Source organism: Larus michahellis, chromosome 3 (assembly GCF_964199755.1).
Source record: "Larus michahellis chromosome 3, bLarMic1.1, whole genome shotgun sequence".
Taxonomy (NCBI): Eukaryota; Metazoa; Chordata; class Aves; order Charadriiformes; family Laridae; genus Larus; species Larus michahellis.
In genome coordinates, this window is record NC_133898.1 from 51,612,187 (window position 1) to 51,633,949 (window position 21,763).

General features: G+C 44.1%; 1 protein-coding gene across 2 annotated transcripts; it reads left to right on the forward strand.

The window, feature by feature from the left end:
- The first annotated feature begins 15 nt into the window (after positions 1-15).
- URB2 (URB2 ribosome biogenesis homolog) lies at positions 16-17,994 on the forward strand. Of its 2 annotated transcripts, none has more exons than XM_074580139.1 (10): positions 16-193; positions 423-590; positions 1,819-1,995; positions 3,057-6,423; positions 8,172-8,332; positions 9,534-9,644; positions 10,550-10,792; positions 11,835-11,925; positions 13,572-13,711; positions 17,259-17,994. In XM_074580139.1, exons 1-10 carry the CDS (start codon positions 74-76, stop codon positions 17,454-17,456), a joined length of 4,776 nt encoding a protein of 1,591 aa, XP_074436240.1. In that variant the 5' UTR covers positions 16-73; the 3' UTR covers positions 17,457-17,994. The 2 variants fall into 2 exon arrangements, with proteins under 2 accessions (XP_074436240.1, XP_074436239.1); XM_074580138.1 differs by having other exon boundaries at positions 40-180.
- The last annotated feature ends 3,769 nt before the right edge of the window (positions 17,995-21,763 follow it).

Genomic DNA, 21,763 nt, shown 5'->3' on the forward strand with positions numbered 1-21,763 from the left:
CGCGGAGGGGGACGGGTGGAGGGGGGGGAGCGGGGCTGGGGCCGCCCAGCGCGCAGGCGCCCTGCGGCCGCCAATGGGCGCGGAGCTCCCGCCGCGGATCGGCGATCGGCTGGCGCTGCCTGGCGGGGACCAGAGGGCGGCGTGGGCCCGGCGGAACAGTGAGGGGCGGCCCGGTACCGGGTGTGTGTGTGGGGTGAGATCCCTGCGAGGGGGGCTGGGGGGTCGGGCGCCTGGTGGGGGAGAGAGGGGCGCTGGGGAGGGCGGGGGAGCGGCGCCTGGTGTGCCCCGCTGAAGGGGAGGCGAGGGAGTGGGGCCTGGTGTGGCCCGCGGTGGGGAGGGGGGCCGCGGCTAGGCCCTGAGCCGGGGGTGCGGAGTCGCCTTGCCTTCCCGTCACACCGCCTTCTCTTCGGCGTGCCTTTCAGTCCCACCTCTTGGCCCGCGGGGGCCCCCTGTGCCGTCTCCCCATGGCGGCGATCTACTCCGGCATCTACCTGAAGCTGAAAAGCGCCAAGACTCCATGGGAAGACAAAATCAAACTAGCCCGTTTTGCCTGGGTTTCTCACCAGTGCGTTCTGCCTAATAAAGAGCAAGTAAGTACTCTTAAATGGTAAACAGCAAAAGAAAAAACATAAATAAATCACAATAATTAATTGCTGTTGAGGATTAACTTTTTTCATAAAATCCAGATCTAGTTGCTTAAGCTTTTGACCCTAGGTAGTGGTGCAAATGTAGCTCTGATGGTGAATTGTGGGCAGCTCTTGATTTTTGTGTGGTTGGATGAAATGGTTTCGTAACATCGCCTTTCAGGTATCTTCAACAGAAAGATCTGCGTTAGGGTAGGAAGAGTCTTTCATATAGGGAGGGTAGCGTGTGTGTTCAGGTCTCCCGGATAGATGAGAAACTATTTTCTGCAGAGCTGTCGTTAGCATTGTCTATTATAGCCTGTACAGGTCACTCTAAAGTCTGATTCTTCTGGTGATAGTGTGATATAGTGGTATATCACATAGTGGTGATAGAGTGAGAACTGACTGTAGCTACAAGTGTGTTTCCCAGTGCTCTAAATTCGTGCGCATGGAAAGAGCACACTCTGGATTCATTGGCATCTCCTTGGAAGGTGCCTGGAACCCACCCTCCCCTCAGATCTTGTGGTTTGACCCTTTTTCCTGAAGGTCTGTTCAGTGTTTCCCGAATGAGGGGCATCTTGTGCTGCTTTTCCAGCCTAGTATTGTGGAATCTAGTGTTTGCACCATCTGAGATCATTGTTTTGAGTTCTGGTTATTTCAGTTACTTAAAATATTAAACCTAACCATACATCATAATTCTACTTTTAAATCAATAATTTAAATTAATAGGTTTCAACCTTTTCCAATTTGTACCTATTTAAATTCCTAGGCCTGAATTTCTAGGTAGTAAATTTAAACATACCAGGAGGAGGATGTGAAAGGATTACCAATTGTCATAAAGTGAAAACCATCTGATTCATTAAGTTTTGATGTAAAAGACTATGTTTGTTACTCAGTATCTACTGTCGGAATTACACCCTGATGAAAGGGTCTTAGGATGTTGACTCTTGCAAGCTGTCTTGGGAGGGTACAGGGCAGCACAGGGCCAACATTGGATTTAGAATGAAAGCTCTTAGGAATTTAGATCTTAGTTAAAATCTACCAGGTTGGACTTCTCTGCTCATTCAGAGGCTGTTCTGCTCAGATGTAGAGCAGTTCTCAAGGCACGAGTGCTGTAATTGTGAAAAGGTTCTACTTTTGTCTTGTTCTCACTTGGGGGTTATTAAAGATTACTTCTTTTCCTTTTTGTTAACAGGTATTACTCGATTGGGTAAGCCATGCATTGGTTTCGTACTACAATAAGAAATTTGAACTGGAGGAGGAAGTTGTTGAGAAACTCTGGGCATATTTAGACAACGTTATCCATAGTAGAAGACTACAGAATCTCTTAAAGAGTGGGAAGACAATTGGTCTCAGTTTTTCAATTGCACAGGTAACTAAAACTGTGGATATTTTGTAACATGCCGGATAGCAGTGTATATCTTCTACAGTACGTGATTTCCTCACAGTGTAGCATGTTACGTGAAATATATAATAATTAATCTGATGGCTTTTAGGACTTCTAGTAAAAACTTCTCTGTTTCTGTTCTGTGATACAGTTTGTATTTGTGCAGTGCTAAGGCTGAAAGTGGCACAGCATTCTAACAATAACCTCAGAGTTAATCTTCCTCTCTGTCTTTAACTCCTTGAAACTATCAGAGAGTGAACTGGTTTAAGTATTTTAGTAGGTAAGTAAAGGCTCAGTTCCGTATCCTGCTGTTCTATATTATTTACTGCTTATATTTCCATTTCGCCTGGGAGTCTTAGGGGAAGAGATATTTTTCCCTCACTGTGGGGCTCATCAGTGTGTTTGGCTTGAGTACTTGTGCAGTGTGATGTGTGGTTCAGCAGATCCTGCAGCTTCTTATGATGACTCTGAATGGTGGCGACACCAAATCATTATTGATCTTAATCATACAATTATTTTTAGCCTCAGCTGAAAGTGGGTGGAGGAGACTTCAGTTATAGTTTAGAACTGAACCAGAAAGTATAACTTCTTATTCAGCTTCATGGTTACAGAAATAGCAGAATTAGCGTATGGCTACAAAGACAGTCAAAATGGCAACACAAAAGTGTTGTGTGTGGTTTTTTGTTGTTTGGTTGGACCTTGCAAGAAGGGAGTGAATTTACCCCTCCTCCCTTTCTGCAGGATCAACTGTTAGGATGTTTGGCCTTTGCTGTTGCTGGTAGCACACACACTGAAGGAGGGCTTCCTTACTCATCCTGTGGTGCAAAGAAATGCAGGGACGCTGTTCTGGCCAGGGGAGCTTCTAGTTTGAGACTCACAATATGAGAGGGCCAGCAGCTGCTGTTGGTGGGTCCCTGTTGCTTCCTTCTTGCAGACAGAGCTCACAGAAGGTGTTGTTGGTTCATTATGATAATCTTTTGTCTTTGCATGCAAAATTGTCTGTGGGTTTGTTGTTGGTTTTTGTTTTTTTTTTTTTCACTCTTCAGGTCATAAATGAAAGATTATCGGAGGCCTGTTCTCAAAAAACACAGCAAAACATTGGCACAGTGCTGAGTTGCTCCAGTGGCATTCTTTCTACTCCGTCACTCTCCATCATTTACACAGCAAAGTGTGAGCTCTTGGTTGATCTCCTCAGCAAGCTGTCCAAGCTGGCATGTCAGCAGCTGGCTTCTGACGACACCGTGGGCTCCCAGGTGTTCAGTGTCCTCCAACTTACCTTTGCTCAGTACCTCCTGATCCAGAGGCAGCAAACCAACCCGAATCGTGTGTTTGGGCAAGTGACAAGTCACTTGCTCCAGCCATGTCTGCTCCTGAGGCACTTGCTGACTGTGAGGAGCTGGACACAAGCAGATGACAACCACGTGCGTCAGCACCTGAGCAGGGAAATAAGAAACCAAGTAGAAACTTTGTTGCAGGCTGGGTTATTCCAACCTGAGCTTTTATCATCCTACAAAGAGGAGCTGCTGCCAGAACAGGAACTCCAAGTGAAGAAGAAAGGAGCTTTGAAAAGTCTTTTGCTACCAGTCAACACAGTGCAGACCAAGCTGAGCAGTGGCTTTTGTGAACCTGCCCTCCATGGAGCTGTTGTGGCTGGTTCAGTGTCCCTGCTATATAAGCTCTTTCTGGACTCATACTGTAAGGCAGAAAACCACCTTGCGTGTTTCCATATGCTCAGCAGGCTTTTTAGCTGTCTCAGGTTCCCTGCCCTACAGCAGGGAATACTCTCCCCTGCGGATTGGAGCACAGAGCTACTTGCTTTGGAACAGGTTCTGAACTTGGTGCTTAGCAGTGATATCTATAATGTTGCCAGTGACCGTATCCGGCACAAGGAGATACAATTTGGTTTTTACCGCAAGCTAGCACAGATGTTGGTGAGTCACTCCCAAGCTTCCATCCCTGCTTGGTTCAGGTGTCTCAAGCTCTTGATGTCGTTAAACCACCTTATAATAGAGCCAGACTTGGATGCCTTAGTAGCCTCAGCTTGGATTGATGCTGAGGTCTCCGAGCCACGTACAAAGAAGCCCCAGGAGGCTCTCATCAGCACCATGTTTCAGACTTACTCCAAGCTGCGACAGTTCCCACGGCTCTTTGAGGAGGTGCTGACAGTCATTTGCCGGCCAGCTGCTGATGAACTGAGGCTGCCTGTCTTCTCTGCTGGCCTGACAGGAAAGCTTCGCGAGTGCCTCCTTGAACTGCCACCCAACCAGATTCTGGACATTTTGTGTCTCTGTGTGGAGAAATGCCAGACCCTTATCATTCCTGCTGTTGAAAGGTCAGCTGACATGGCCTTGAAGCTGCTCTCACTGAGCTCAGTGCTGCATGCTTTTCTGTTCAACATGAGAAGCCTAGATGATATCACTCCTTCCCCTGTGGTTCTTCGCACTCAGAGTCTGCTGTCAAAGATGCAGAAGGGAATAATCCAGCCACTGATGGAGCTGCTGCAGGCTCCTAGAAGAGAGGAAGAGAAGTCAGACCTTTGGCTAAGAAAGGCCAGTGACTCTGCTCTCCTCCTTGTTTACACTTGGGTTGAGGTGGACACTTTGTTTCGTGTTAGCTGCAGTAAATATGTGTCTCCAGCAGCTGAAATTGCTGGTGCTGTTACTGCATCTGCTGCAAGGCGCTGGGGCATTCCAGCTTTCCTGTCTGGTGTGGAAGAGCAGTGCTGGGAGAGAGTCGTGGAACTTGCAAATAGTTTTGCCTCCACTAGTAAATATTGCTTAGAACTGCTCACGCTTCAGAAAATTAAGATGATCTTAATGCAGACCGAAGCTGACCTACAGGCCTTGCAGCATGCTGCAGCTTTGATCCTGGAGTCTGGGAGATCCAGCATGAGCAGGGGAGAATCTGAACCATGGGATGGAGATATTAGCGCGATAAGTGATCTTACCTATCCCACGGCCCACTGGCACCTTGTCATCTCCAACCTGACTATCCTGTTGCCGTATCTTTCCCTGAAAGATGTAGAGTATATTGCAAATGTGCTTCTAGAGACGTTAGTATTGGCCAAAGCTCAGGAAGCGGCTGCAGACCAGGAGCCTTCCATCAGCATTGGAAAGATATCACTTGGTTTGATGCATAGCTCCTTTCTCCCAGAAATGATGGTCCTGCATTGTACTTTTCTGACCAGTCTTATTCATCAGTTCACTAAGGTGCTGCCCTCTGCTGCCAGGGATTCAGTAGATCTGCCACTTCAACAGCTGTCTGCAGGTAATATCCCTTGGCACGAAGAAATCCTGGCTTCTTGCAGACCTGTTGACCTGTTAGAAGCACCATCAGAAAACAAACTGCTGAAGGATGAGCTCAGCTTGTCTCGGAAAACACTGGAGAAAGTTGCCCAATGTATAATATTGTTAGCAAAAAATGGCCGCCCCCTCATCCTGAAAGAAAGCCAGCTAGAAAGCTGCTTGGGTTTGCTCGAAATTGCTTCCCTTCTGAAACTAGACAGTCTTCTTCCCTCTGACTGTACCCGGTGTTTTCTGGTGCTGCTGTCCCTGCTAGCTAATACCAGGGCTAGTGCCTCTTGCAGCAAACCCTTATTGCTGAAGTTTTTAAGTACCTGCTTCCACCTCCTGAGGTGCCTGCATGCTGGCAGGAATGCCAACTCTGTTTTTAAGGTGTTTCATGCCAGCGATGTTCTTGAGACTGTCATGACATCCCAGCTTACAGCTAGCAAATTCTTCACTGATGTTTTGACTGTTCCTGATTGGGCACAGTATCTCCAGGAAGTCCAAGCCTTTTTGGAAGACTTTCTTCGGATGATTGTTGAGAGAAGGCAAAGTGTGAAGCTCAACTTGGAAAAGTTCATGTCTTTCCTGGTGAGCTGCGAGCCAGACATTGGTGCAGCCAAAAGCAAAGGCTGGAAAAACTGGAATCCTGCAGCCGGGCAGTTACTGCTCATGGCATTCACCACACTGTGTCAAGTCATCACACTCTACCTAGAGCAGCTGCCACAAAAGAAGCTGCAGTCTACGGATGTACTGTCTGCTCTGTTGGAGCCTGTAGTTCTGCAGATGGTCAGAACTGTTGAACAGGGTCTTCAGAGTAACACCCAAAACCAGCCTTTGCCTGTGACATTCATACCATCTGTCACTACACTTCTCAAAGCAGATCTGAGCCATGCTGTCAAGAGGGGCTGGCAGAAGGAGCCCAGTGGGTTTTTAGAGCAACCCCGTATTAAACTGTACCAAAAGTTTTACTCCCAGATACTGAGAGAGCTGCCCTGCGCGGGAGATAATCTGCAGTTCCTTCAGTCTGCATTGCAGTTCCTGACAGTCTTCTGCTCAGTGCCAGAGCTGTATCCTGGAGAAGAAACTGCGGTCACGGTTGTTTTTGCTATAAAAAAGCTTCTTGCTGGTATGAAAACTCCCTTTGTCCACTTCCTTTGCTAATTTTGCACCGCAGAGGCGAGTTAAAAACCATTTAGCAAAACATACAGCTTTTTGAAAAGTCTGTATCTATTTACTTGTGTTAAAGCAGTAGGCTATCCCTTTATAAAGCTTAATAGGAAAATTTTCAAGGAGGCAATGTCATGGTACCTGGACCACAGCCACCATCTAATTTGGTAATGATCTTCTCCTGGAAGATGCAAACATCTTAATAAAGTTGAGGTCCTCAGTTACTTGTTACTGTAGAGCCTTTTGACGCTACCTGGAATGTGGTGATACTTCTGGATGTAGGGCTGAAGGTGCAGTGTCCTCCTACTCACGTAGTTGGTATGGTAGGCACCACTGAAGCAGCTGATGTGCACCAGGTCAGATCTGATAGGTGTCATCTGAGGATCTCTGAGGACTTTACAGTAAAATACTTGTCTATTTTTGTATCTGATAGGCGAGGTTATAAAACAATGAAAGTCACCTAAATGTTAAAGATGCTGAACACCTGTAATTCTGATAAATTCTGTGGGAGATTGGCAGATCAGTCCCTTTATCTCCATCAAATAAAAAGCCAGGGCTAGAAATGACATGAAAAACCTCTTGCCAGCTGTGTGACTTAATGGTTCTTCTATGTTGTCTCATTCAGAAAGCGAGGTGAACTAAACACAGCGTAGACGTAGCTGTTCTCTTGGACTTCTGAACAGTTGGAATTTGTGGAACTTACTATTAACATGCTCTAGTGCAGTGGTCTCCAAACATTTTTGATAGCACACACCTGCCAGTAAAAAAAAAATAATTGAGCAAACACTCCCAATATATTTTTATTTATAAATTATATGCGTGTGCTAGTCTACTAGTATGCTGTGTACATTACAAAGGATACACAAAAATAGTTTAGAAAGCATGAGATAAAGATGAAATAAACACTATTTTTACATTTTATTTTATTTATTAAAGGTATTTTATTTATAATTCTTGTACCCCAGTGGATTGTCTTGTGCACACCCTGGGGTGTGCGCACCTCACTTTGGAAACTACTGCTCAAGTGAACTACAGTCATGATCTCAATGTTTATATTGGCAACAGGTACTTAAGAACAGAGCACAGTTCTCCATGGAAAATCTGATTTTGAGTTCGAGCTAGAGTTTACGCACAGATATAGGCTTAGTCTGTTTTTTCTCTGTCCTGTATTTTGGCCCTTCAGTTGTGGGGTTCAGTAAGGGCACTGTAAGGGCAGGGATTTCACTCTAGACCTAGGGACCATGAGAAAATGTCAATTATTGTAATTTTTCTGCCAACTTTTCTGTCTCTCATGCTGTGCCTCGCTTTAGTTGTGTAAGATTAGTGAAGTGCTTTAGCCTGGAGACATAATTAATCACTGTTAAAAGGTTTAAGAATTTGTGATGAATAAGTAAAGTATTCAATAAGATGAAATATGGATTCCTGTTGAAGAAGGCTTTAAGCATTGCCACAAATCTTGTGCATGCTTGGAACTATGAAACTGTATGACGACTGCTCTGCGAACCCGAGGGTAGGAAATACCTGAGAAGAGCAATTCATTGCACTGGGTGTGGGTAAAGGGAAAGCATGGGGCCCTCTTTGCATTTGAGTGTTAAAAAGGTACCCACCCACAGAGCTGTTTTAAGGTTTGATTCGCCCTGTCCTTACCTGTGGAAGTCCCTGTCTTGGGCATTGATTAAGACATGCTTGTGTCTCTTGAATATGCAGGTGCTGCAGTCACAACCCAGGTGATCCAAAGTGTGGAGACGGAACTGACAGAGGTACTTGTCCAGCTGCTGGGAAGCTGCTCTGCTGAGGAGTTTTATACCATAATGAGGCTTGTGCTGCAAGGACTGGAAATGAAGAACATTTGGCAACAGAAGGCTAAAGTAAGGAAGGAACTTAGTTTGTTGCCAACTTCTTCCTCCAATTTTCTGTATCTTGAAAAAAATTGGTTAGCTGAATGGCATCTGATAAGTGTTTTTACCTCTCCCTGCTTTATGTTGAATGGTTGGGTCAAATTAATTTACACGGTTAAGGGCTTGGTGACTGTGCTGAGATATGTCCTGGACATAAATTGAGAGAGGTGGAAAGATCATGGAATCCTACTGGAAAAAACTTTAGATCCAGTTTAGGGACATAGACTCAGCAGTCTTAATTCCATGTGCTGTCAACAGAAACCACACAGCTGTGATGGTACAGGCTGTGCTGAATTTTTTTTTTCTGCTTGCCAATCAGAGCTCTTGCACGGCAGACACTAGCAGTCAGTGAGCTTAACCACTGATTCTCTGTGGCTCTTCTTAACAGGGTTAAAGGCACTTTTAAAAATGGTGGCATTTTTAAGTAAAACTGAAACTGCATCTGTGCTTTTGGTATTTGTCAGTATAAAGAGTTTTACTCTGTAATAATCAGATACCACTCAGTAGCTTTTTATATACTATGCCTTTCTTCAGAGCAGCTTAAGCAGCAGTGGTGGCATATGGAACACTTTCGTCAAAAAAGCCAGCTGTACCCTCCATAGAAAGCTCAATAACTTGAGAATGAAACTTGGAGGTTTTTCTGGCTCTGTCTTATTTCTCAGAAATAGACATGGATATGCTGCATCAATTCTTGATATGTCTTTATGCTTATAATTCCTGCCACCGGAGCATAGCTTGTAAGATCTTTCTTTAATCAGTCTGTTATAACAGCCAGCAAGTGGACAAAAACCCCTGCTGCCAAATCCAGCATTCTTGGCGTATAGTGTACTGGTGTCCCTGTATTCCCCCTGCTTCCCCCTGTTTTCTAGTGGCAGTTGAAGGAGAAGACTTTCCTTTCTTAAAAATCACATAAGCCTTTTTGTATAGTAATTTGATTCTAAAATAAATGTAGCGTGCAGTACATTTAGGCCAGTGCTGCTCAGCATACTGAATTTTATTGTGCTGCTGCTTACTTCACAATTTCCAGAGAGATCTGTTGGTGGGAGGACTTTCATGTGTCAGGGCTCTGGTAATGCTCAAAACTGCCACTGCCCTTGAAAGAGCTCCTCTGTACTTGAAAGGAGCCAGTGCATCTTGTACCAGCGACTGATCATCAATCTGCTTTCTGCAGGAAGTATTGTCGGCTGTTACGCTAATGAAATTGTTGCTCAGCTGCCCATTACGTGGAGACAAAGAGAAAGCTTTCTGGTTTGCCAGCCCACAGATAATCACAGCTTTAGCTGTAAGTATCTCTTTATTGTAACTTCATTACCTGTCCCCTTTATTTGTTGGAGTCTGTAGTGGTTACATCTGACAGAGGCATACAGAAACAAAAAAATTGTGGATACTAGATGAATCCATACCAGATTCACCTGCACTTTTTTGTCTAGACCCTTTTTCTTCTCCTTCCTCAAGTAAATCTCCTGTGAGTGCAGCGGTAGGTCATCCATTTCTGATTATCAGTAATTTTCTGGGACTGCAGCATGTATTCTGGAGCTTGGGAGAAGCTTGTTAGGTTGCAGAGAAGAGAGTCTGAGTCTCCTGCCCTTCCTCCTGTCAGCCACATGTCACAGTAGAAGTTAACAGCAGCAGAACAAAAATAGAAAAGTGCTCATATTGAAAAAATAATAATATAAATTCACTGAATTATGAATGGGAAACTTAACTGAAAGTGACCAAACCCAAGTTTCCTGTCCTTTGTACAGCATACAAACCTTAGTATTATAGGTTTTTCTTCTCTTATGGTGATGGTGTCGCTAGACCAGAATTTGTCCCATGTTGGCTCTGCAGTGTCTGGGGATTGCGAGCATGCAATTTCTGCCTTTTTGGTTGGTATGTCTGCATGCTTGTAAAGGAAAGAACTGCATCAATGCATTCATATGAGGAGGTGCAAAGAGGTGCTGGTTGTCAGGGGACTGGGGAGTAGTTACAATTCCACATTCACAGCAGTGCTTGCTTGAAATGCATGATATTGCCCAGGGTGCAGTTGCACCAAAGTGGCTGAAGTGCAGGAGTCTCCCTGCCAGTCCAGCTTGTACCAGTCCAGTTCCATTGACTCAAATCAGAGCACTATGGTTCTCTGGTGTGCGAATGCTAGCGATAGGTGGCTGGTGTACTCCTCCTTATCTGTTTCCTGTCTTCTTGTAGATGCAAACCAAAGAGGCCTGTCAGGACCAGTCACTGATTCCCACCATAGTTGTACCTATTCTAGAGACCGTAGCAGCTCTGCTAAGGCAAGGAGAAGGGGTTATTTTGAATCCACACCATGTGGCATTGGCTTTCAGCATTCTCCTAACGGTTCCTCTGGATCATCTGAAGACAGAAGACTATCGCAGTATCTTCCTGGGAGTCCATGAAGTGCTCTTCTCTATTGTGCAATGTCATCCAAAGGTATATCTGTGAGGGGGTGGGAGGAGGGGAAAAAAGGTAGAAGGAACCAATGCAGAGGCCAGTGATGAGAAATTTTTGTTTTAATAGTGGTTTTGAAATAATTTGTCCTGATAGTATGGAAGTGCTTTCTACCTACCACTTGTTATTTAAAAGGCTGGGAATCTCAAAATCACATCATTTCAGTTACTCTCCTGCTTTGTTTTATGCCTGCATTGTTGGTCTTTGGCAGCAGCTTGCTTATCAACATCTGATGCTAGATTAGAATAAAACTTTCCCTTTTTTTATGATTGGTTTCTAGAAGCACAAATGACTCAGACGCTAGGACATCATTCTCACTGGAGATCAAGATTCTGCAGTCCTTTGAAATCAGGGCTTAGACATTAGGAGTTGGTGACCTTCAAACATTGTACCATCCTGGTGTTCTTGTCAGCCTTCTGGCAGGGGAAGGTGAAGATGTGCCAGGACTTGCACAGGGTTGGAGGTACTCCTACATAGAGTGTGTAGGCAGAGGTCGAAGAAAAAAGGAGAGGCCTCATGAATTTGTATTAGGACTGAGAGTGAAGAAAGTTAAAGATGGGGATATGGCAAATTCTAAAACCAAGGCAGTACACATTGCTAAAATGGTAGAAAGCTGCCTAATCCAGGCTGTTTTCACACAGCGATCTGTAGTGTTACTGGACTGTGCGTTCTGTGAATCTGTCTGGCTACACAGGTTATCTACCAGCAAGAAGAAATTCCCTAGACATTAGGGTACTAAGTCAAATGCTGCTTTGGAGAGTTGGAGTAACTCTATTATGATGTTTACTTGTTATTTATATTTGAATATGGCCAGGACTGCAGTCTTGCTCCAGGATTCGATTCTCGTGTGCTAGATACTGTATGGATGCAGAATGAAAAATAGTCTTTGCTCCTGACAGCTGTATAAGCTATATAGTTTCCTTCACAGGAACTGACTTCCCTCAGACTATGGGATGGTGCACCTCTACCCTCTCCACTCCCTTTACTACATAATCTCAGATGTTTTTATTTCACGTCTTTGCAGGTGCTGTTGAAAGCAGCACCGTCTTTTCTGAACAGTTTCCATCGTCTGGTTGTTTCTGTCATGCATGAAGGACGTCAAAAAGGAGACAAAGGTACCATATCTTTTCCACTTTTGCATGATATGTACACACTGTAATTTTGTGTATTCTAGAAGAGGAGATGCAGAACAGGGCAGTCTGACAGCAGAAGCAAAGTCCTCAAAACTTATCTGTGGCATTGAAACCATTAGCTCTATCTATCGTTTATGTAAAATTGAGGATGAGCTTTGTAGTGTTGTGGGCTTATGAAGATAACGGGCTTCTGTGGAGCTGCATCCAGACAGCACTGCTTTAGGTGAATAGAGCCTTCACTGACTGGCTGGCAAGTAGACAGGAACTGGTAAGGCTTGCTGTGCCCAGTTTCTGCTTTTCCTATCAACCCCTGTGCCTGAAAGCATGGTGGTTGTGAACTCTGGTCATACATGCTAATATGTCTGAGCTATAGACCCAAATAGATCCTACTAAATCGAGCTTCGTGAGATTGGAACTATGTTTACTACGGACTTGGAATTGTCATCATTCTGTGCTAAGCATAAAGCCAGAACATTACACGTATCTAAAGCATCGAGATTAGATGATGTCTCTGTATGGTCAAGGATTTGGAATTAGTGTAGTTAAGTATCTCAAAAGGAAGGAAAAAAAAAAAGACATATTACTGGAAGTTACTGAAGAATTTGCATTGTCAAAGTAGCCAAGTCAAAGATGTTCACAGTGATTCAGGTAATCCTCCTGTGCTTTATGCTGGTCAGGACACAAATACCCTGTCATTAATAGTGGTGACTTTTTGAGACAAATTGACTTAATGGGCTTGCTTCCCAGCTTTCCACTGATGTCCTACAGTTTATTCCGTGTTCAGATTATCTCAGCTGATATGTTGCGCACAGCTGTGGGCAAATGTCAGTGTGTGTATGCATCGTGGAGGAATATACTAACAAAATCTCGATATTAGTGGAAAAGGTATGTTAAACTGATGCCAAACTTTGAGAATTTACTAGCTTCTGTAATATGTTTACGTAAGGCAAAGGTCACAGGAAACTTTTGGGTACATGGTGTCCTAAAGTTTAAAAACATGCTGTTTATCTTTGCAGGATTGTTTCATTTTCATAACAGATAACATGAAAGTAATTTTTAGATTTCCCTTCCCTTGTTTGTGTTAGTTCTCTTCATTCACTGCCTACTGGAAGGTTAAATTCTCAGGTTGATCTCTGCAGTCTCACTTTAAATATCTCCAATGCTGTGGCTTCTGCTGCTGTATTCCATGTAATAAATCTCATCAGAAGGCTTTCTTACTATGCTGTTTGTAAGAGATTTCTTCTGACTTTCTGTAGGTAGAGAATTTAATTTTCCAGTCTCCTGGTTTTCTCCTCCGCGGTGCTAGTTGGGACTGAATCATGGAAGGGACCGTATCTGCAGCTTCTAGCACTTCAGCGTATATAACCAATACTTTTTGCCTTGCAGTGCATGTGGGGTGGGAATCAGTGTGTTCTTACAAAATAACCATTGGAAGACAGGCATATGGTGTTGTGGGGATCTGGGGGGCCTCTCAGCTGTGGCTTGATAAGAAAAGAAGATAAAACGGACAAGCTGGTGTTGGCTTCATGTAGTTCAAGAATCATATGGAAGACTGGGTGATTCTTTGTTTTTTTTCCTAGTGTTTTTTAAGCCTTAAATGCCAGACCGTATCTCACTTTCTGTTTTAGGCAACACAGATGAGTTTGAAGTTATACTGAAGTGTGCACGCTTAGTGGAACGGATGTATACTCATATCACTGCAGAAATGGAGGACTTCACTGTGTTTTCTGCTTTCATTGTGGCTCAGTATGTGACTGAGTTGCAGAAGGTAACGTGTTCTCAACCATCTTGAAAGTGCCATGATATTGTGCTGTCTTGGGAGTTCCTGTTCCAAAGGCAGCTGTGTTAAGTTTTGTAAAATATGTGAAGTTATAAAAGTTGCTGTGCCTCATGGGGATAGAGGTTTGATCCAGACTCTCTGTTATTTTGAGCAAGAGTTCCAGAGAATCTTTCTTACCCAGCTCCTGAAAACTTTCTAAAGGTGTGGGCTGTGGTTTTAAGGCAAAACAATGCAATGCCTGTTTACAGAACTACTTTGCTTTTCTGTCACATTGGGTGTTGTTTTTTCTTCATGTGGTAGTTAGGTTCTTCTCACAGCTAGTCTCAGTTGCCCAGGGTTGATAGCAGTTAGAGCCCCATCTGGCAAAGTAATGGAGAAAAATTCCCATAGAATTTCATTCTTGTCTAAATGACTAAGTGAATCAAGAAAATGTTACCAAGGCAATTATTAGCTTTTCAGTAATTCTCCTTCCATACCAAAACTATCATTCCGATCCTCCTGAAAACATCTACTGCTACTATTATGAATGCCAGAGCTAGGTCAGTAGTTTCTCACATCCAGACCTAAGTTAAAATTGTCATTCTGTTCAGCCTAATGGATTTAGATTTCACCAGGGTTTGAATGCAGCTTGTGTTGCAAGTACCTGCAAATTGATTATTTGTGGCTCTGGTCTGGGCATGGGATGAAATACAAAAAGGAATTTTAGTCTCTGATTTTAGGCGCTCTTACCACAAAAATACCCTAACCAGTAATCTGAAGGATTATGACGTAACCAATGTAACCAACCATGAAGGTTGTTACATAGCTTAAACTCAGGTCTTTCTCTATTGCCCAGCTTTTTTCCAAGGTTTGGGGGCAAAACAATGGGATATGTAATTTTTTAGCCATGTTATTTAATGTTCCCGGTAAGCTGGTTGTTGTTTATACAGTAAACATAGTAGTTCAGCAAATACTAGGGACAAATTACTGTTAAGACTACTGCTGCTCTATTTAACTATCTCTGAAATCTGTTCATTGCTGGATGTAGAGCCTTTACTCAGAAAGCCTGACTTGAATTGTCAAATGACCTTTCCAAGTTAAAAGGACACTTACACGGTATTAGCAGTGTACAGAGTCTCGTGAGACTTCTAGGAAAGTTTTGTGCAATACTTATCACTGGGAAATAGAAAGTGATGGATGATAGCTGAAACCACAGATCAGTAATGTATGCATGGAACCTTTGGGCGTGGAAAGGGGAATTGGTGTAGTGAGCCACCAGACGCTGTGACAAAGGGGTGTTTTCTGTCTGACAGAATAGATAGATCACAAGTAGGTGATGATTTATTTGCTCATTTGCTGTTGAGAATTGATGGATATCGGAGGAAGGGGGAGGCCCCAGCATGCCTGTCTTAAGGGGGCACGTACACATCTTTCATGTTGCTCTGCAGAGGGAGAGAAAAACTCCTTTAACCATTCATCTCTTCTGAGTCCAGATCAGTGGCTTTCAGGCTGTGATCTGAAGACCCTGGGGGTCTGTCAAAGGTAACCGAGAAAAACATGTTGGTAGATTTAAATCTTTATATGGGCATCTGCACACTTACTGGCACACTTTTAAGGGTCTGCAGACTAGAACTGATGAAAGCTACTGGTCTAAACAGTCACTTACTCCTAAAGTAGTTGTGTAACAGTTCCCTCGGCGCTTCCTTTTCATCCAGGAAATAAAATATCCTTGTGAATTATTTTGTGTTAATCTAGAAAGATTCCTTGCTGAAGTGGGTGGCATCTATAACCTCTTTCATGCTGTTGACAGTGCTTTTCCCTTGTTGTCTATGAGCCGTTGCTTAATTCAGCAGTAGTAAAATACCTCTTCACACATTTAATGTCTCACATCAAGAGCTCCGTAATGCTTGACAAATTGGTTGTGCTAACTATATAGACCATAAAACACTTACAGGCATAATTAACTGCCAACCAGTAGTGGCAGCTGTTTAAATCTTTGGTTCTGCTTCCCATAGTATTAATGGAGGATGTTTATAGGAAACTGCACTGCAAAGCAAGAATGGTACAAATAAGGCGTGGGTCCAGATTAATTTGTGATGTAAGGGATTGAGTTCCATTATCTGAGGTATCTGCTTATCCCAAGTGAGGCATCTGGTCCATCTTGTCAATAGCTGTGGGTTTTCCTGTCCTTGTTCTCTGAAGTCATTTCTCTGCCCTAGGAGAGGCCAGCCCAGTGCATTCACTGGGAGCTGTGATGCTCAATTGTTCTGTTACTTTAGTGCATGGTGTAGGGAGAAATAACATCATTTAAACATGGTTTAAAATAGCATTTTAAACCAGCCAATAGATAGACCGACATAGAGGGGAAAACCGACAAATTTTTGGACGTGCAAACTCATCAGGATGACAGCTCCAAATAAAGGCTTATGTGCCTTAATGCCTGCTCTATGTTTTTCCCAGCTATGTTAGCAGGTCTAATAAAATATATTAGCTGTTTCACATTTAGGGCAGAAAGAGAGCAGGAGCCTGTCACAGTGATTAGGAGTGCACTTCATTAGTGGAAAGTTTATTAGTTGCCTCAGGAAGAAAGAAGTCTGAATTTTAATGACAGCTTTTTATGTAATTTTCATTAGGCCTGGAGTGCAGAGACTTAGGTCTGGAGGCATAAAGCTAATTTTGGGATTCAGCAAAGATAAGACATGGTTCTGCGGCAAAAATAATGTGATTATGCCAGAGGCCAGCACCCCCTCAGGCAGTGAAGTATTTAGCAAGTGATTGTGAGCACGGGACACATTCCAGTTAGCCTGAAGCACCTGAGGACTCCAGAGGACTGATGTTCCTGGTTGTAATGGTGCTTCTGCCACTTGTGGGGTTGAGCAAGGGTAATGGCAGGAGCAGGGCACTGAGTCCTGGGTCATTCATTGTATTCTTTCAGCTTCCTTCATGGCTTCAGGCAAGCTGCCTGATTTATGATGTTAAAACAGATCAAGGAAATGCACATCTCCTGAGCTTTTTGAAGGCCTCTTTTATTAAGGCTTATACTTTGAAGTCCTCAGATACAAATTGTTAGGTAAATATCAAGTTGTTAAGTGATAAGGTAAAATTGATTGACTGCCCCATGTAAATTAGAGAGTAGCTTAAAGGAAGTGCTCATTTGAAAATGAGACTTAGTAGCATACAACTAATGTGAGACATATAGAATCTACTGAAATGTGTAATCCAGGGCAAGTATTTTAGGGTTTTTTAACTACAGTTTTTCTTCTGAGGAATTTTCATGTGATTCCAAGACTATCATTGTTTTTGCCTCCATAGCAATGTGTATAGCAGCACTCTTGTGCATTTTATTGCAAGGGGCCTGCTTGTTGTGCAAAACGCGTTCGCAAAAATCAGGAAAATATTGCACAAATAAAAATCTTGGATTTTATGTAATGGACTGTTCCAGGTAGTCTGATGCACTGGATAACACGTTGTCAGCATTTAATGTATGCTGACTATGGAAATGGTGTTTTCTTGCCTTTTTGTCTTCAAGTTAAATGCTATTTTGTTCTTCTCGTAGGTCACTTTGCACCCGGCTGTTAAGAAACATCTCACAGAAGGGATATATCGCATCCTTGACCTTTGCATTGAACGGGACATCAAGTTCTTAAATACGTCGCTACCAGCAGGTGTAAGGGAGGTCTTTAAGGATCTGTATAATGATTACAACCACTATCACAAAGCAAAAAAACAGGGGGAGGAAAAGTATACTGCATGATGAATCCTGCAGGTGAATTGATCTTGCAGTGCTCAGAAAATCCTCAGTTGCTGTTTGGTTTGGGATGACCAGTAAGATCAAATCTGAAGAGGGTGCTCTAAACATGGATTGCATCTATCTCTATACAACCAGCTTTCATAATGGGGAAAAGGGGAACGGGAAGGGAGGATGTGCTGTTAGGCCTGGTCCTGCTGTGTGCCACAAATGGCAGAATTGCTGCACCTGTGCTGGCCCCAGTGAACTCGCTGGGAGCCCCGGGGAGCTCGCTGCAGTCTGGCAGCAGATGTCGGGCTTCAGGCTTTGGCATGTCATGATGCTTTTCTGTGGAAGCAATAGCCTGGTGTAAAACACAGTGAAGGTTATAACTCGTACTCTTGCTTACGTGGTAAGCAGAACTAAAGCAGTTAAAATGCTTATTTTTGTACCCTGTTATTTTACATTTTGTTACTGAAGAAATTTGTTACACAGCTGTGTGGTAGGCTACTGTGCAAAACTGTGGAAATACAGTAAAAAATATTAAAGTTTGTATCTCTTTGCATGGTTGGTTTTGCTCTTGAGTCCAGCCCTGGGCAACCTGGTCTGACCTATTGAATTTCCTTCCCAACTGAATTATCCTGTGATCTCATGATAATCAAAAACTCTGACTACTTAGAGCTCTGGTCGATTTACTGTCATTAAGCAATTACACTTAGTCATCTGAGCTGCGATTGCTCTCAGTGTACATTTTTATCTTGTGACAAATGCTAAGTACCAAGACCTATCCGAGACCTCTTCGGTCTAAGCTGAGCCTTGGTGCTTTGCATTCACTGTAGGTTAAGAGCAAGCCCTGGACTTATTGCAGCTCAGCTGACAGTAATTTAATAAGCTGTGGTAAATTAATCATATTTGAGCCTGTAAGAAGCTTTATCAAATAGCTCCTTTCATTAGCCAAACTACAGCAGTTTATTTTGTTGAAAATGATAGAGACTAAAGATCCAAACTTCTACAAAAGTGGTAAAACAATCTTCACACATGCATGCAGTTAATAGTAAGAACTCGACACTCTCACGTGATTATCTGCTTTAATCTACAGATAGGGGGTGGGCAGAGGAAGACTGGAATGTGGCTTACTACTTCTAGTGGGTCCATCTGCCTCGTAGCAAGGCCCAAAGGATGAAGTTTGGCTGGGGCGGGAGACTCCGCGGAGGTGAGCAGGGCTGTGGGGGAGCTGAGGCAGGTGGAGCTGGACCTCAAGGTAGGCAGGGCAGGGGTATGGCATGGCAGCCGCTGTCTGACATAAAGGCCTTCCTGCTCCTCCTGCACTGCCCCACTGGCTGTGGCCCTGGCAGGGCACTTCTGGCACATCACAGACCTCCGCTGGGACGGTGACTAGAATGTGGTGCCAGGTGCCTACCCCTGGCCCTGGGGCTGCTGCCTCCGCAACTCATGCTGATGTGTGCTCACCTTCTCTATCTTTGCCCTGTGGAGCCTCCTGTGCTGGCTAAACTTTGTCCTTTGGACTGGAGGTGATCCTCATGTCCTGAACAAGAAGCTTGGAGAGAAAGCTTTGATCCTGTGCAAGCGCTGTGCAGAAGTAGCCACAACAGCGGTATGTTATCAACACTCTTCTAGCCAGAGGTGCAAAGCACAGCACGATATGGGCTGCAATGAAGCCAGGTAGCTCCATCCAAGCTGGACCCTGTACACAACTGTGCCATTTCTGTATTCAAAGGTGAAAAGCTGATGTGGCCCAGCGTTCGGAAGGGCAATTACTGCTGCCCCACCAGGCTGTGCTTCGCTCAAGTGCCTGGTAGGTCCCAGAAGGGAAACGTGTATGAGCTGGGTGCAGCCAAATGCGCACCAAAGGGATGAGGTCTCCAGGGTGAAGACAGTCAATACGTTGGTAAAACGAAGGAAGGTTGTAAGTGTTGGGAGAGGATCTGGAAAGAACAGTGAAAAAAGGAGAGCTAGGTTTGGAGCAGGGGTGGAAGTGAGGTAGCATCTCTGGCGTGTAAGTGTGAAGGTTCTCCTGATGTAGCTATATGCTTGTAAGCCCCACGCATAGCTCAAAAGCTTCTGGGTGTAGACCACAAAGTAAATAACATCTTACGCATCGCTTTAAAGGAGGTAAACTACTTGAGTTGGTAACAATTTTATTTCATTAATAATAACTTTTTAAATTTTATCAATTTTAACTTCTTGGCTTGGAAATGAAAACGTGTAGCTGACTTACATGGAGAGGGGTGAGGGAGATAACAAATTCCTACTATGAAAAGGATACAGTGCTTGAATGAATGAAAAACTGAAACCCTGCCACAGTTAAATCTTTATTTCAAATATGCTGTGCGACTGCCACTTACCCCACAGCCCTCCCCCTTCTCCAGGCTAAGCAGCGGAGTTCTGAAACGCAAAGCAGCATTTCTGTGTAGAAGTTACAAAGGGGTTAAAAAGAAGGCTGTGTTTCACTTGCTAATCCTAGGTCTTTGTCCAAGAACTGCTCTGGGTTTTTTTAGCTAGAATAAATTAAGTCACTGGCAGCAGACCACCTGCTGAGAAAGCAGGCTTTGTTTTATTGAGTACATTCCCACGTGGGTGCAGTGTTCCTCTCTTGTCACACGATGGAGCCATCCTGCAAGGGTACAAGAGCACTACCTGCAGTCAGAGTTCCGGAGTCCTTTCTCCTAGGCTGGGTCAGCTTGTGAGCTCTGAGCACCAGGAAGGTAAAGGGTTTGGAAGAAGCACCATCTCAGGGCTAAAGGACAGGATTGCAACCTTTGTTTCACTTGAGCATTAGCTTCGTGCGAGTGAAACTGAAAGCACAATCCTTGCAGGCTTCTGCAACAGTTAATCCGGGCCAGGTTTCCAAGCGTTAATGCAGCACATCTTTTCCGAGGGCTCCTCTCGCTGCTGCTGCTGCACTAGCAGAAATACCTCCCGTAGGCAGGGCTCGCAGGCTGGGATGTCAGGGTCCTGCTGGCTGTGCCGCAGGCTCAGCCTGTGATGCTGGGTGTGGTGGTAGTTATTGGTGCCCAGGCACTGCCCAAGTCCGCCGTGCCAAGACTAGCTCAAATACAAAGTAAGAGACAGGATGGGCAAGAAGAACAGTCATGTCTAGCAAAGATCAGGTTGCTTTTATTTATCCCTTGTTTTTGTGTAGCTGCTGTGAAAACCAGCTGATTTTTCTACTTGGCTGGGGGTGGGGCTTGATGTTTGATTTATCTTGTTGTTGCGGATAGAAATGCCAAAAAAGATGATGGTGTGAGACGGTAGAAATTATTTTTCTAGTTTAGCAAGAAGTTATTTTTCCTGTTTTTACCTGCTGGGAGGAGACAACGTACTGAGTACTTTCCTTTGAGTTTGAAACGGATGAGTAACTTCCTATTTGTTTGCTTCTTGATGTGGGCCCAGTGCTGCTGGATAACAGAAGGCTCCTTCCAAAGCTTCCTTTGTGGGTTAAAACGTAACAACATGAATAAAGGAGTACTTTGAGAGATTCCTATATCATTATTACTGAACCATTAAATGCCTACAGTGATAATAGTTTGCCGATGATATCAAACTAAGTAGGGAAGCGGACACTTGGGAAGGCAGAGCCACCCAGCAGGAAGACCTGGATAGGCTGGAACAGTGGGCTGACAACAACCTTAGGAAGTCCAACAACGACAAATACAAGGAAAACGTAATCCAGGAATGCAGCACAGGCTGGGATCTACCCGGCTGGGGAGCAGCTCTGTGGAAAGGGACCTGGGGATCCTGGTGGACAAGCTCAATGTGAGCAGAGAGTGTGCTGCAGTGGCTAAGAAAGCCAACAGGATAGAATCATAGAATCATAGAATCATTTACGTTGGAAAAGACCCTTGGGATCATCGAGTTCAACCATCATCTCCACTCTACAAAGTTCTCCCTTACACCATATCCCTTAGCACTACATCTAAACGAGTCTTAAACACATTCAGGGATGGTGACTCCACCACCTCCCTGGGCAACCTATTCCAGTGTCTAACCACTCTTTCTGTGAAGAATTTTTTCCTAATGTCCAGCCTAAGGTTGGACTGCTCAGTCCTCTCTAGGTAGAGTTGTGTCAGAAGAGCCTTATTCTGACGCGTAGTTCTGGGGCTTTTAAGATTGGTGGAGACCAACCGCTGCCCCAAAGCAATTGGCACTGATTTGATTACTTTTTGTGGGAGCTGGATTCAGAATTGCTTCTTGAAGGGAGAATTTCCACAGATGATCTGCTCTGAACTAGACATCATCTTGCAGAGGCTGCCACACAGAGCCTGAGCCCTCTTTTTCCAGCAGGTAAGTCATTATAATGCCTTTCAGCTCTT

Bases quoted from the DNA above. Each gene is read 5' to 3' on its own strand.
- URB2 (XM_074580139.1), top strand. From the start codon at position 74: ATGGGCGCGGAGCTCCCGCCGCGGATCGGCGATCGGCTGGCGCTGCCT. The intron at 591-1,818 runs GTAAGTACTCTT...TTTTGTTAACAG, and splicing joins TTCTGCCTAATAAAGAGCAA to GTATTACTCGATTGGGTAAG. The intron at 1,996-3,056 runs GTAACTAAAACT...TTCACTCTTCAG, and splicing joins TCAGTTTTTCAATTGCACAG to GTCATAAATGAAAGATTATC.